General features: G+C 43.2%; 1 protein-coding gene across 11 annotated transcripts in view; it reads left to right on the plus strand.

The window, feature by feature from the left end:
- The window catches only part of GALNTL6 (polypeptide N-acetylgalactosaminyltransferase like 6), a 564,733-nt gene that overhangs the window by 502,469 nt on the left and 46,208 nt on the right, over positions 1–16,056 (plus strand). For all 11 annotated transcript variants that reach the window (XM_039541774.1, XM_039541779.1, XM_039541781.1 and 8 more), the window contains one exon: positions 8,541–8,648. In XM_039541774.1, coding sequence (XP_039397708.1) covers positions 8,541–8,648 — 108 coding nt within the window. The remainder of the gene's footprint in view (positions 1–8,540; positions 8,649–16,056) is intronic.

Raw genomic sequence — 16,056 nt, forward strand, 5'->3', positions numbered from 1 at the left:
TCTTGGCCTCCTGCTGGACTGTAACGTTCTTTCACAAATCCCAGGTCCTGCTGCCTGGCATTTCCTCAACCCTCCTCCTCCTAAGACTTCTGCCTCTCTTAAGGCTTCTGCCCATCACTGTAAATAGCTCCAGCAGGATCTCTAGCTACGTCCTTTTCCCTGACCTAGGCTCACCTGCAGGAACCAACTTGCTCTCTGCAGGGCTTTCTCTCTCTGAGCTGCTTCTTAGTCTTTTAAGCCAAGAACCAGGTAGTCTGCAGGCTATCATCTGATCCATGGCATCAAACCCATCACCTGGGAGGCAGCTAATTAGTCAAAATTAGTGATACTAATTAGTTAATTTTGGAGAGTTTTCAATGACTGTGGCTTTACTGCACACAAATGCTGCAAAATATACAAGGAATATTCCTATATCCACAATCCACATTGATCAAATAAGACGGCTAGGTTTATGTTGGAACCATTATTGTCCAATAAACCGTATGTTCAGAAATGTAACTGGAGGTAGGTCTTTCTACAAAATTCTTCAGTGTAATATGTTCTATGTGAAACTGTCAATTAACCTCTTCATAGCACTGCAGTTAGATATTTAATAAAAAGCAAATTATAAATGCCACGCAAATATATATTTTCACTACACATGATGCAATAAACAACCTAAAATGCCAGTCTCACATCTCAACATCTTAAGTTGTTGGGCAAATCTGTAAAATCCCAATGGCTCCAAGAACTGAAAATGAAGGCAGTTATCATGACGGGGTTGCCATGGGGTGTACGTTTGTGTGAAATGGGCCCTTTGCAGGTGGCGAAGCGCAGAGCAGTGTCCAGCCATGTGGTGTTTACTGGAGCCCTCTGCAGTATTTCCAAACCCTGAGCTTTCAAAAATAATGAGTCAGGCTCCAAAAATTCATGATATTGGCTTAAAAATAATAAAATTGGGATCTCTTTATTTGGTTTCCTTGTTTTGAGCCTTTAAGGGGTCATGTTTTCCAGCTTCTCGCCACAATAATAGGGGTAGCAACTTCCTTTTATTAACATGAAAGCTCAGATTCTCTCAAAATCGGAGGACTCCAGGAACTGGGCTTTTAAGAAAAATATTACGCTTAATGAGATTCCTGGTCCAATCACAAGAGTTGTTAACACTGCATCTTGTTGATGCAGGTTAGCTCAGGAAAGAGAGCCACCTCACACAGTAGGCACAGCGCTGCTTCTTCAGAAGTGAGCTATGCCTGGGCCCTCTCCTCTCCAACAGAACCCATGATGCAGACAGCAACGTCCACAGTAACCATTTCGCTTCCCTTTCCCACACCATCAACTGCAAATCATGTACCTTCAGGCCCATGATGTACTACCTTGTTGTTATTAAATTTATATTATTAGATTTCTCTCATGTTTTCTTTGTTCCATTTTCATAAAGTAACATGATTCTTGCAAAAAATATTAGGACTGCACAAAGCAATAGAAAACACGCTGAAAGGAAAATTCTGATCACTCCTGAATGTTCAAAAGTCACTCTGGAGTCACTCCACCATACCCTTAACTGGCATCCATTAACTGCCCGTCCCTCTGTGCTCTTCCAGTCTTGGGTTCCTCCTTGTCCCTTCTCCACGACATTCTGCCGTTGGAAGGATTGCTCTTTTATTTGTGCTACCACATCTATCAAACTCGTTCTCCTGCGTCTTCCAATTCACATCTCCAAGCCCATGAGTCCCTTCCTTTATATTTATTTGTACTACAATAGCACCTAGAGACTCCAACCAAAATTCTGGCCCCATTGTGCTAGGCACTGTACTTACACATAGCAGATAGTCCTGTACTGAATTGCTTACAATCTACATAGACAAGATAAAGAGTGGGAGGTGAGGCACAAGGAAGTTAAGGGACTTGCCCAAGTCTCTCGAAGGCTATGGCAGAGCCAGGAAGTGAACCCATATAACTAAGGCCCAGACCAGTGCCTTAACCACTAGACCACTGCATCCTCTCTTTTCAAGCTTGCCTTTATGCCTTTCTCTTTGACCCTCTCTATGAAGTGTTCTGTGATGTTCTATAGGAAGGAGCTGATAAACTATAATTTAGTGCAGTGTTTCCCAAATGGTAGGAGCCAACTCACCCATGGATGATAGGAAGGTTTGAGATGGGTTGCCACATCCAGGTCCAGAGTAACCCATCACTGGGCCCTAGGCAAACACACTTCTACCAGGGTGCGGGGGAGGGTTGAACGTGAGCCCATTCCACGTTCAGCCGTCAGTGGCAGCTCCTGTCCTGCAGGACTGGGCCCAGCTCCCATTCCAGGCCTTGCAACCTCGTGCATGGGGTCACAGCAACACAGCACCATGTTTGGCCTGGCTGGAACACTCCCCTCCCTGCCTCTCCCCACCAGGGGCTTCCCTCTGCATCAACCTGGATTAGGGTTGCAGTGCCAGACTGGAGGGTGCATATGTATAATGGCAGGTTGCCAAAAAGAGACAATGCTGTTGGTTGGTCAACTTAGTAAAAAGTTTGGGAACCACTGCATCATAAAATACTCCTGTTCTGAGCAGGGCTGGCTCCAGCTTTTCTGCCGCCCCAAGCAGACTGGCGACAGCCCAATCGCGCCGCTTCATTCTTTGGCGGCAATTTGACGGCGGGTCCTTCACTCCCTCTCTTCTTCTTCAGCGGCTGCTCAGAGAAGAAGAGAGGGACTGAGGGACCCACTGCCGAAGACCCGGAGGTGCCGCCCCAAGCACCTGCTTCCTTCGCTGGTGCCTGGAGCCGGCCCTGGTTCTGAACTTTCTAAATTAAATTGACTTGTTTTGTTGGGGAGGAGGGGGTTAGCTTGGCTACGGATCACATTCATTGCTATTATAAGAGACATTAGAGATCTTGAGAATTTTATTGCTTGCTAGTTAGGCAAACAGAGGCATCAACATTGTGACAGCATTTGAGAGCTCCACGCCAGCAGAATTCCTTTTATGGTGCCCTAGAGGTCTGCAATATTTAACACAGAAGATTTCAAATTGTTTCTCCAATTTCTCACAGCATTTAGCACAGGTGACATAAAAATGCACATTCTAAAGACAAGGTTCCCAGCACTGAACTTCCCAAGAAATAAAAAAATTCCTTTAGTCATTCTGAAGCTAAAAGATAAACAGGAACAGCTGCTAAATGTCCTGCAAGCCAGCCTGAGATTCTTTCCAATTATGCTACAAAATGCACCTCAGGTGCAGCACAGCACTTTCAAATTAAGTTTTATATCTGTCAAATACAAGCCTAACATGAAGTGCTATTTCCTCCCAATTGTTATTGCCTCAGTGTATCTGATAGCCTTTTCCTAATTCCTTTTCTTTTATTTTCTTTTTTATTGATCTCCTACAGCATCAAGAAGATGCAATATGTGTGTACTTCAACACTCATTACATATGTTACAGTAATAAAGCACCTAGATAGGTTTCTGCTTCCTCACATTATGTGCATGCTCTATGAAAGGGAGCTGACCTTCCACTGAGTTTATCTGCTAGGCTGTCATCTTTTCCAAGGGCCAGACTTAATCCTTTTATTGTCTTCCCATGCCCTAGAAACATTGTCACAATACAAATTAACAGTAATTGTAAATGAGTGGTTTCCTCCCGGGCATCACCTTGTGGCATCAGGGCAGCCCCTCGCCTCAGTTTCCCTCTTGGTTAAGCCAAAGGACTCCACTTCAGGCTCTTACTTAACCAATACTGCTCCTGGGAACCAGTTTATTACAAAAACCTTGTGAAAATAGTCTATAACAAAAGTCCCAAAATATAGTTCATATCATCCCATGCACATGGTCCTCGTTCTCACCGTACCCCAGTGTCTTCCATCACAAATTAGGCTCCTGTCTGTCCTCTTCCATCCCTTTGCCAGGACAACCACTTCAACCCTTTCTTCTAGGGCGCAAGCCTGCCTTTCCCAGTGGGAAGTCCTGCAGCCTCTCTGCTGGGAGCATCCTTACCAGGGGAGCATCCCTCACTTCCCCTGGCCCTCTCGCTGTTTCTCTGGGTCCAGCTCTCCAGCAAGGAGATGTCGGTGGATAAGCCCCTCCTCTGCTCCCCCTACCTTCAGTTGTCTCTGGTCCTTGTCTCCAGCTCTCTATCTTAGACCCAGTAGGAACCTCCCTCTGCTGCTCCCCCTAACTTCAGCCCTCTCCAGCCTTGGCTCAGAGACACCAGCTAGCAAACTCCTCTTGCTCTTCTCCTACCTTCAGCCATCTCCCAGGAGCCACCTTCTGACTCTGGCCATTCTCTTCTCCTGTCTGATTCAGTTCTGGTTTGACTCCTGACTGACCTTTTATAGACCCCCAGGTGCTGCCCCACACTTTGAATTGGCCAAGTTGGGATCATCTGGACTGAAACAGGAGAGCTGAGCTCAGTTTCATCTAATGGGCCAGCTACTCTATTACAGTAATAAATAATATTAAACTTACTTGTATAGTGCCTTGAGTATGCAGTCAGCTATAGTCCCTACTCCAAAGAGCTTACAGTTTGACAAGATGACATACAAAGGATTGTCAGGAAGGGGAATAATGGAACATGGAGTGGTGAAGTTAACCACATCTTGTTAGTTTCATTATTTCTTTATGGATTTTTGTATGTTTGTGCACTGTTTTTCAGTAAGTTAGGAGAGTTGAGAGTGGGTGGGCAAGGATTTAAGGGCCTTGATGAAGATGTTTTAAGAAAGGGCTTGTAGGAGGAGAACAGTGTAAGCAAGGTGAACTGGCGAACCGCCTCAGAGTGAAAACCTGTCAGTTTAACTATTGTTTTTTCAGACTTTTGTGAGCAGTCATGAAGCTGACAAGAATCAGGTCACTTTTTTATTTTCTGCTGTAGCTGAAAAAAAGCAGACACAACAGCCAGCAGGCAGTAGAGAAGATCTGGAAAATGAAAAAGGTGAGATGGATTCAGACATGACAAACAGGGGAGTTGTAGAGTAGTGGAAATATTTCCATTTCAATAGCCAGAAAGTTGAGGAAGGAGTAGAATAGCAGAGAGAGAGCTAGAGTTGCAGTTGAGTAAAAGAGAATGCTCATCTTCCTAGCAACTGGGAGGCTATGGGATAGGAGGTGAGAATAGAGAGGGAATGCTCCTTCTCTGTTCTAAAAGTAAGTATTTTCAGTGGGTGGGGCTTCACATTTATCAGGCTCATGCTAGCTGAAGGCTGATAGAGAAGATGGTGCCCCTGAACACCATACAGGGACAGTACTGTGGGGGTAACTATTCCCTTACTCAGCTGCTGTACACAGTCTGTGTTCCCCATTGCAGAGTTCACCCTACCCAGCAAAATCGCCATTATCCTATACCTTGGCTCTACATGTCTACCTAGACCTTCACTTTTCCTGTTACTGTGCTAACTTAAGGTGACCATGATGCTGAGATGATCAGCATGCGCTACTGCTGTGCTCTCTATTTGTCTCATTAGTCTGCCAGCACTAATTTGTTGTACCTTTTGGGCTCGTATGAATTTGAATGCCTGCTGTTGTGTGCACTGTAGGGCTGAGGACGTTTTACTTAGACTTCCTCTGAGCACTTTTGCAATCTGCTCTCTGGGAGAAATAGAGAGAGTAGCCAAAAGGTATAACAGGTGTCTTAACTATGCTACCTTTTCTGCTGGTGTACGCTACATATTCCCATCATTAACTATCTGGTTTCCACACAGCCCACACTGTTTGTTTTTTCAGTGAAAACATAATAGCTCTGGGGTAAATTCCTGACTCTACTAAAATCAATGACAAAATTCCCATTAACATCAGTAGGGCCAGCATTTCACTGCTGTTGTCTATGTATTGTGTTCTACTTTTCCCTAGACCACAAACACGTTTTGCCTTCTGTGTCATGTGTACAGAACACACTGACTGCAGAGACTGGGCCCTTTGTGTGTGGATATGCATATACAGAGACTGAACCTTGTAACATGGAATCTGACAAGATTCTGGGAGATGTTGCATCGTGTCTTTATTTTTACTCTATTAATTATATTATGTCTTATCTTTCACACCTCCTTTCTGAGTTCTTCATTGTCTCCAGAGAGAGATCCCTCCAGATGTTTATGACGTATACTATTGCAGCTTCCACACAGTGTCAATACAGACCATACTGTGATAGAGACCATGCTTGACTTCTCAGTGAAGCTAGGTGCCTTTATACACTTTCCTAGTTGATTACAGAATGTAGATGCTGCAGAGTAGTGTTTAGGGAATAGGAAACCTCTTAAAAGGTCAAGTTCTTCTACTCTAGAACTTTTCCAAAAGTTTGACTATTTCCCTAAAATAATCTACCATGAAAATGTGTGGGCGGCGGGGGCTAATGGAAATTTTGCACTGTACAAAAACAGTTTTTCTAACTAACCTAGATAACAAAAGAATCTTACTCACAAATCTTTTGCTCTTCAAACCTGCAAGAACTGAATAAATCAGCATTACTCTGTGGCTGCTGTTCTCTGTCTGAAAGACTCTGTTTTCCTTCTTGCTAATGGTTTCCTCTTTCTGTTTCTGCACATGGGGGTGGTTTGCTTGCTGATGATCTCACAGTTTGGAAGCTGAAAAAGCTGAGACTGCAAGTGCTCTGTACAGAACTAGTGCAGAATAGTGGGTGTTCTGCTTACAGAACAATTTGCAGACTCAGGGAGCTAAGAAAGTTGTTTTGCCAGGGTTATGAAAAGCAAAGTGATTTTCCTACTTGACATATTCAGCAGACTACTCCATTATTGTGCTAGTCCCAGCACAAGGTCTACAGGTGCATTTTGAACTCTTAGAGTGTGATTAGTTTTAAAATCTATTTATATGTTCTGCTATCCTATTTACTGTTGTCTTTGATGGTCCCACTGACTTATTAGTAGAAAGTCAAAATACACTCTAAGATCAGTGTGTTTATCCTACAAGCAGGGTGGGTGCAAGGATGTTTCGTGCCCTAGGCGAAACTTCCACCTTGCGCCCCCCCGCCACCCTGAGCCCTGTGGCAGCTCCCCACCCCCCCCCCCCGCCCTAAGGTGCCCCCCCGTATCAGCTCCCCACCCACCCCCGCCCTGAGGTGCGACCCCCTGCAGCAGCTCCCCCCTTCCTCCCTGTGGCGCCCCCCTGCAGCAACTCCCCCGGCCCGGGGAGCCGTGCGGCAGCTCCCCACCCCAGCTCACCTCTGCTCTGCCTCCTTCCTGAGCACACCATTGCTGCTCCACTTCTCCCACCTCCCAGGCTTGCGGCGCCAATCAACTGTTTGGTGCCGCAAACCTGGGAGGGAGAGAAGCAGAGCGGGGCAGCATGCTCAGGGGAGGAGGCGGAGCAGAGGTAAGCTGGGGCGGGGAGTTCCCCTGCGTGTCCCCCCACCCCCTTACTTGCTGCAGGCGGCCCTCCCCACGCCCCCCTGCCCCAGTTCCCTCCACCTAAATGCTGACGATGGCCGGGGCGGCCAAAGATCCGGCCGCCACGGTCGCTGCTGAAGGACCCGAAATGCCGCCCCCCAAATGCTAGTGCCCTAGGTGACTGCCTAAGTTGCCTAATGGGTTGCACCGGCCCTGCCTACAAGTATATTAATCCATTTTGCCAACCTACTATCTTAGTGGTCTGTTTAGCTGACAAACTGAAGTACACCAGTTCTCATGTCACCGAAGTACATAAAGTCACGTCTATCAGAGTTACTGAGCTGGTTTCCACTGTGACTATTGCATGATTCACAGTCTCCCTCTCTGACAGAAACATCTGTTAAAAACAAGCAACATTGAAGCCCTTGTGAAGAGTGAAATTGCTCATCGCTCATCATCCTGTAGCACATGCATCTGTGGCCTGAGTTTCAGAGATGCTGTGCACTTACGCTTCCACTAATTTCAACTGGACTTGTGGTTGCTCAGCACTTTTGTAAATCAGGCCCTTAAACATTGAAAATGAATATTCCAGTTGATGCACTTTCTTTCAATATCAGAAGCTTGCACTAAAGATGACACAAGTGACTTATGCCACTTTCTGTATATATATGAATTTGAGTAGATAATCTATTTTGATATTTCTGTTTCATTTTTTCTTCAGAAAAGTACATGCTAGTAAAGAGCCAAGCCTTGTACTGATTATATACTATAGATTGTAGGCCAAGGGTCCTGAGTTTAACTTCTAAATTATCACCTGATTTGTACGTTTAACGTATATATACGTTTAACTGTATATAACTTTTGAAAATTTGGCCCTATTGAAATTAAGAATGTAATTAGTAAATTTAATTAAGAATATTAAGAATTTGAAAATTCTTGGATAAAGACATATTGTTTATGTTGTAAAAAGCATTGTGGTGACCATGATGCCTAAAAAAGAACAGTACAAACTATAAAGAATAGACGCAGTAGCTACTATTCTTTATAGTTTGTACTGTTCTTTTTTAATGTGATCTCTTTTTGTAGTGAGACCTGACATATCAAAACATGGATTGTCCTTCATCTTTCATTCCTAGCCATTCAGAATGAAATACGACTGTCACAAAGAGTGATCAGTGCAGAATGATTTAGGATTTTATCTTCTCTGCTGGCATTCAGTTGTCACTGTTTTGTTTTCTTCTCAGGTTTGGATGTGTGGAGGTGGCATGTTTGACGTTCCATGTTCTAGAGTTGGACACATTTACAGGAAGTATGTCCCTTATAAAGTTCCATCTGGAACCAGCCTGGCACGAGTGAGTAGCTGCTAATTGAAATTTTCTGTCTTTAAGTTGTCAATCACTTTACTCCTTGTGGGTCGATTTCTTTATTTAGAATAAAGCAATCAGTATCTCAATTTCTCCGACTAGCATATAATGTGCTATTACTTTTGTAACAGTGACCTTCTAAAGGCAAGGCTTCCAAGAACAAAACAGTGCTCAGTAAAAAAAATAAAGTTAGAGGCTTCAGAACAGAGGCATATTACTTTCACATTCATTCAAAAGAATATATGAATTACCTGAAGCACAGGATTGCCTTTTACATACTCACTGTGATTGTCAGTCATGGTTTTATAAGCAAAATCTGACAAATCACTGGGAATTTGAATGGTTGATTTTTCAGCAGGATTTTGATCAGTCAGCAAATTAATCCAGCAGCCCACATCTTGTGAAAGGAATATTCTTTGGAACAAAAGAATTGATCAGCAGTGATTTAAGTGACTGGTTATAACCTCTGTAGGGAATATGAGCACCTTCTTACCATGAGAGAGAAGGGAACTGTGAGATCACAATACTCTTTCAAAGAGATTAAACATCTCTATATCCATGAGGTTTTCCTTCTCTAGAGGAAATGGACCTATGAAAACTATAAGTTTCTTGAGAGAAATGAAGAACTTGTTTAAGGAATGTCAAAAATAGGAAACTAAGGGCACTGCTGTGACTTCCAGGCAAAATATTAGTATTTAGTATTTATTAATCTTTAATCTTAATATTTTCCATTTTAAATAGTTCATTTTTATTTCCCTTTTTAGAACATAAAATGGCATAAATATTGGTGTTTTCCCATCACCATAGGGAACATCTTATGAATCATATTTTTTCTTAATAGTGAAAATATATATGGATCAAAAATATGTCTCCTGCTTTGAGGAGGAGAAGCTCTTGACTTCTCTGCTGCAGGACTACACTCACTGTAATGATTCCACAGCCTAGCAGACCATAAGCCTAATAAGAGAGACAAGAAAATGAATTCTACCCTATTTGCTAACTGCATGCAGTCAAGTTGCCTTTCAGCTAGTTAAAGTGAGAGAGAAAGCACTGCCCTGGAAGACTATGTGTGCTGGCAGTAAGCACAGCAAGTGGGAGCTCTAATATATGATGCAATAAGGAACATGAGTGAGTTGGTAAAGTAGTGTACAAATAAGCCAGAGCCACTGTAACCTAGAGTAAATGCTTTGAATGTACTGTAGGAAATGCTGTTAACTCTATGCCTCCACTAAGAATAATTCCATCTTGTTCATTCTCTGAGTTTTTCCAGGAAGATGACTTTCCAGAAGTCCTTTTCACATTGTAGTGACCAGGGGCAGCTTTAGCCATTTCGCCGCCCCAAGCATGGCCGCACGCCGCGGGGGGCGCTCTGCCGGTTGCCGGTCCTGCGGCTTCGGTGGACCTCCCACAGACGTGCCTGCGGAGGGTCCGCTGGTCCCGCGGCTCCGGTGGACCTCCCGCAGGCACGCCTGCAGATGCTCCACTGAAGCTGCGGGACCAGCGGACCCTCCGCAGGCGCACCTGCGGGAGGTCCACTGGAGCCACCTGCCGCCCTGCCGGCGACCGGCAGAGTGCCCCCTGCGGCATGCCGCCCCAAGCACGCACTTGGCGTGCTGGGGCCTAGAGCCGCCCCTGGTAGTGACCTGTCTCTTGCTATTGCAACCCAAAGAGAAGTTAGACAAACACCTTAAAACAGGAGATTTGAACATGAATTTCCTTCCTCCCTATTGCACTAAAACAGAATAGAATATCTGGATGGCTAGAATGCTCTCTACTCTACGTTAATTGTAGCGGTGGAATGCCATGCTTTCTATCTGAGATATTAGCATATGGCTCATTTCAACAGTTAATTAGCTTCTGCAAAACCCCTGCAGCCATGGTGGCTAATCTGGATTCATTAGGCAAAATAGTCCTTTCCTCTGCCTTTCTGTTTGTAATAAGGTAGCTATGAAATATTACATTAAAATTCTCCATATCATGCAGAATGGAGTCCCTGCCCATGCACAGGATGATTGCCTGGCATCATTCAGAACTGATAAGTGTGTTGTGGGGAAAGAGCTGGTGCCCTAATGGGGAACATCCCATCCTTCCTGTTTGACTAATGGATCCTAATACATTGCTTGATATTTAGGGGAACCTCTCAGTAGGCATTTGTTTGAAGGGGAATTTGAGTCATTAAGCTTCCAGGCTTACTTGTCGTAGGTTATCTTAAAAAGTACTGCCGCTCTTAGGATGTAACGTTAAGTTGAGTCAGGGACACCTAGAACATATGGATAGGCCTACTCCCTTTTTAGGATTCATATCAATCTAAATAAATAGATAATCTGTCAGTCAAGGAAGAGAATTCGGCCCCTGATCCAGCAAAGCACTTCAGCATGGGTATAAGTTTATCCCCATTGACTGATCCAAGTCCAAAAGATAAACAAAGGTTTGGGGAGGCAGTCCAAACCTAAAGCAGTTATCAAGGTCATATATAGTCTTTTAATGAACATGGAAGCCCCACCTTACTGAGCTACTCTCCCTATGAGTCTGAATCAACTGCCTCATATGAAGTTATTAACTAAGTGGGCACACACACAGATGATCTGGATGCTGCAGGTGTTTTTGTGTGTGTTTTGTTTTCCCTTCAGACACTTCATTTAAAACTGCTCTCCAGTTCAAGATCTTGTGAGAATGTTCTCACAGTTCATGGCAATTGCACCTGTATTTTCCCCCACAGTGGTTGAGCAAGGTCACCCACTCCCAAGCCATTGCCTTTCTGGATGGAGACCTGTGCCCCTTAACCTTTTAACTGGGGTATTCCCAAGGTGCACAGTTCTCTGCCTTCACTGATAGGTTGCCCAAGGACATCTGCTTCCTTTCTCTTCCAAGACTGATAACAGAGTGATTGTCAATAGTTATGAGTTACCTCACTGCACTTGCTATGCAAGCCTACTTTATTCTTAAAGTAAAAAGCATAACAGAGAAAGATGGGGAAGAAATATGTGATAACGGATTCTTCAGTCTATCAGAGAAAGATATAATGCAATCCAGTGTCTCAAATGCATACTGGCAATAAGGCATATGTTTTTGTCAGTGAGTGTAATTAACCATTGGAACAATTTACCAAGGATTGTGTGTATTCGCCATCATTAACCATTTTAAAATCAAGATTTGATGTGCTTTTTAAATGACATTCTCTAGGAAATGTTTTTGAGGGAAGGGGGAAGTTGTTTGGCCTGTGTTATACAGGTGATCAGACTAGATGGTCGCTTCTGGCATTGGAATCTATGAATCTGTAGTTAAGATATATCAGTAGTAGTAGTGTTTTTCTATGCAGTACTACTATTACTGATATGTTACAAAATAATGTAAAAATAATATCAAAATTAACAAAGCATTTGAAATAAAATTGCAGAATCATCCCAAAACAAATATTTTCCAAAATGAATTTTTAAAATATTTTCCCTTGAGGGTGTTTGTTAAAATTGATATGTTTTTCTAAATATTTTGATTTCAACAAATATGGCATTTTCATAAAAAAAATTATTGAAAACATTTCAACCAGCTTTATCCATAACTTGGCGCAACTCCTTCATCTACCTAAGAATCCTGTCCAGAATCCTGAGGGCACAATGGTGGTTTAAAGTCATCTTTGTCAGCTTTCCTCCTCTGGGACAATACCTGTGTGCACCTCACCTCTGCAAAGTGCAGCATACAATCTCATGCTAGTACTTGATATCTGACCAATTTAGATATATTTTTAGGTGCCAAATCTAAGGAACTGTCCCAGATTGAGGAGTTAGTCGAGGAGGATTTGGAACAAATTTGATAAATTAAACAGCAATAACTCACCAGGACCAGATGGTGTTCACCCAAGAGTTGTGAAAGAAATCAGCTATGAAACTGCAGAACTACTAACATATTGTGGTATGTAACCCATCTCTTAAAAATCAGCCTCTGTATCAGATGACTGGAGGGTAGCTAACGTAACGCCTATTTTTTAAAAAAGTTCCAGAAGCAATCCTGGCAATTACAGGTCAGTAAAGCCTAACTTTAGTACCAGGCAAACTGGTTGAAACTATAATAAAGAACAGACTTATCAGACACATAGATGAACACAGTATGTCGGGGAAGAGTCAACACAGCTTTTGTAATGGAAATCATGCCTCACCAATCTACTAGAATTCTTTGAGCGGGTCAACAAGCGCGTGGACAAGAATGATGCAGTCGATATAATGTACTTGGACTTTCACAAAGCCTTTGACAAGGTGCCACACCAAAAGGCTGTTAAGCAAAGTAAGCAGTCATGAGATAAGAGGGAGGGTCCACCCATGGATCAGTAACTGGTTAAAAGACAGGAAACAAAGGGTAGGAATAAACTGTCAATTTTCACAATGGAAAAAGGTAAATAGTGGGGTCCCGCAATAATCTGTACTACGACTGCGCTGTTCCACATGTTCATAAATGATCTGGAAAAGGGGGTAAACAATAAGGTGGTAAAATTTGCAGACAATACAAAATTACTCAAGATAGTGAAGTCCAAAGCTGACTGCAAAGAGTCAGGGGCGGCTCTGTTTTTTGCGAATTGCCGCCGAAGCCGCAGGACCGGCGGCGGACCTCCCGCAGGCATGCCACCGAAGGCTGCCTGACTGCCACCCTCACAGCGACCGGCAGGCCGCCCCCTGTGGCTTGCCGCCCCAGCACGCATTTGCTGCGCTGGTGTCTGGAGCCGCCCCTGCAAAGAGTTACAAAGAGATCTCTCAAAACTGAGTGACTGGGCAACAAAAGGGCAGATAAAATTCAATGCTGATAACTGCAAAGTAATGCACATTGGAAAACATAATCCCAACTATACATACCAAATCATCAAGTTTAAATTAGTTGTTACTACTCAAGAAAGAGACTTTGGAATTGTCTTGGATAGTTCTCCGAAAACATCTACTAAGTGTGCAATGGCAGTCAAAAAAGCTAACAATGTTAGGAACAATTAGGAAAGAGATAGATAAGGAGATGGAAAATATTATATTGCCACTCTATAAATCCATGGTGCACCCACACTTTGAAATCTGTATGCAGTTCTGGTTGCCCATCTCAAAAAAGATATTAGAATTGGAAAAAGTACAGAGAAGGGCAACAGAAATGATTAGGAGTATGGAACAGCTTCCATATGAGGAGAGATTAAAAACTTTTGGGACTTTTCATCTTAGAAAAGAGATTACTAAGAGGGATATGATAGAGGTCTATAAAATCGTGATGGTGTGGAGAAAGTGAATAAGGAAGTATTATTTATCCCTTCATACAGGCTGGCTCTAGGTTTTTTGCCACCCCAAGCAAAAAAAACCAAAAAACTCTGGGAGTGAAACTGCCGAAGTGTCAGGAATGCTGCCCCTAAAATTGTGCCACCCCAGGCACGTGCTTGGTTTGCTGGTGCCTAGAGCCAGCCCTGCCTTCATATTACACCAGGGGTCACCCAATGAAATTAATAGGCAGTAGGTTTAAAACAAACACAAGCAAGCACTTCTTCACACAACATACAATCAACCTGTGAAACTCATTGCCAGGAGATGTAAAGGCCAAAACTATAATTGGGTTAAAAAAATAATTAGATAAATTCATGGAGGATAGGCTCAACAATGGCTATTAGCCAAGATGGTCATGAATGCCACCTCATGCTCTGGGTGTTCCTAAACCTTCAACTACCAGAAGCTGGGACCAGGGCCGGCTCCAAGCACCAGCATTCCAAGCAGGTGCTTGGGGCAGCAATCTGCAAGGGGCAGCAGTCTGTGTGTTTTTGCCCCCAAGCAGAGCGCTGAATTGCTGCCGCGGATGGCAGGGGCAGTCCGTGTGCTGTTAGGGCGGCACGTGCGTTTCCGTGGTGGCAGCAATTTGGTGGCAGCTTCTGTCTTCCGTCTGAAGACAGAAGCTGCCACTGAATTGATGCCTCCGCGGAAATGCAGATGCCGCCCTAACAGCACACGGACTGCCCCTGCCGTCCGCAGCAATTCAGTGCGCTGCTTGTAGAGCTGGCCCTGGCTGGGACTGGATGACAGGGGAAGGATCACTTGATAATTGCTCTGACACGTCTAGCCGTGGTCAGAAGACAGGATACTGAGCTAGCAGGGCCATTGGTCTGATCCAGCATGGCCATTCTTATGTTCTTTCAAAAACTGGCATGAGGATCACAGTCTCTACTATACAACAGGCCTATCAAAATCCCATCCATTCTGGGCAGTAAGGACTGTAAACAATCACTAGTGTATCATACTATACACCTTAGTATGTATCACGGTGTCATTTGTCTTCTTTCTTAGGATCACATTTCACATATTCTCACACTATCAATCGAGCCCTGCAAAGCCTAGACATACTTTTTTTGCTGAATCATGGTCTATAAACTAGGAAATGTCCATGTAAAAAATATTTTACCAATGTGGCACTGAATGTTTTCAAAAAGTGAGCAAAACAAACTGGAAAAATAAATGCCACGTTTATAAAGCAGACTCTGACAAACAAAATAAGAGAATTACTAAAGCAAAAACACTTTTTTGTAGATGCCTCAGGATGTTGCTGCCTGCCAAACACAGTCAGGTCCCAATTTACAGGTAATTGCGCAAAGAGCAAGATTAATGGGTGTACAGATGTTTACAGTGATTCCATTTCCTAAGGCAGCACAAACTGATTATCATTCATTCCAAACCCTACTATCTTAGCACAAAATCACAGCCACTAATAACTATTTTTGTCTGATTGTTTTATGTGAAATAATTTTCAGTAAAAGAAGTCTTGAAACCTCGTACAAGACACTGTCCCAATATATGAATTCTGGATTCTTATGCTACATTATTTTAACTACTTTGGTATTGAAGACCGTTGCTCCATTTTTATGCATTCTAGCTAAGCCATCAGCTCCTAGCCAATTATCTGGTAAAACAGATTTTAAAATAAGATCAGCAATTTCTTATATGTACATTCCAGTTTATTAGACAGGTTTTGTAAACTCCATATTAATAGATTTTTCTCTTCATGATTCCCTAAATAATATAAGAGTTCTATCAATAAAAACTCGCCGTTCCATGACCTTAGAATTTCAATAGATGCCTACAGCAATCTTTTTCATTTGCAAACATGTTAAATCAGACTTTTAGCACCTTCTCCAGAGCATTAGACTAGTGTAGGTCTTTCTGAACTAGGGATTGGCAAACCCAGTGAAAGTCAACTTTAGATTTAACCCAAAAATGTGGTGAATCCTAACCCTAACTTGAATTCCACCCTCCATTCTAGGACTTGGGATCCCAGAGCCCAGTAATCCTCTGACCCAGCAGGCACAGCATGATGACATTTGCCTCATTACACTATGTTGCTGAATTGGAACTTATGAGAGTTTGGGTTCAGTTCAAGAGGCAAGAATTAAGGT

Source organism: Mauremys reevesii, linkage group 5, assembly GCF_016161935.1.
Source record: "Mauremys reevesii isolate NIE-2019 linkage group 5, ASM1616193v1, whole genome shotgun sequence".
Taxonomy (NCBI): domain Eukaryota; kingdom Metazoa; phylum Chordata; order Testudines; family Geoemydidae; genus Mauremys; species Mauremys reevesii.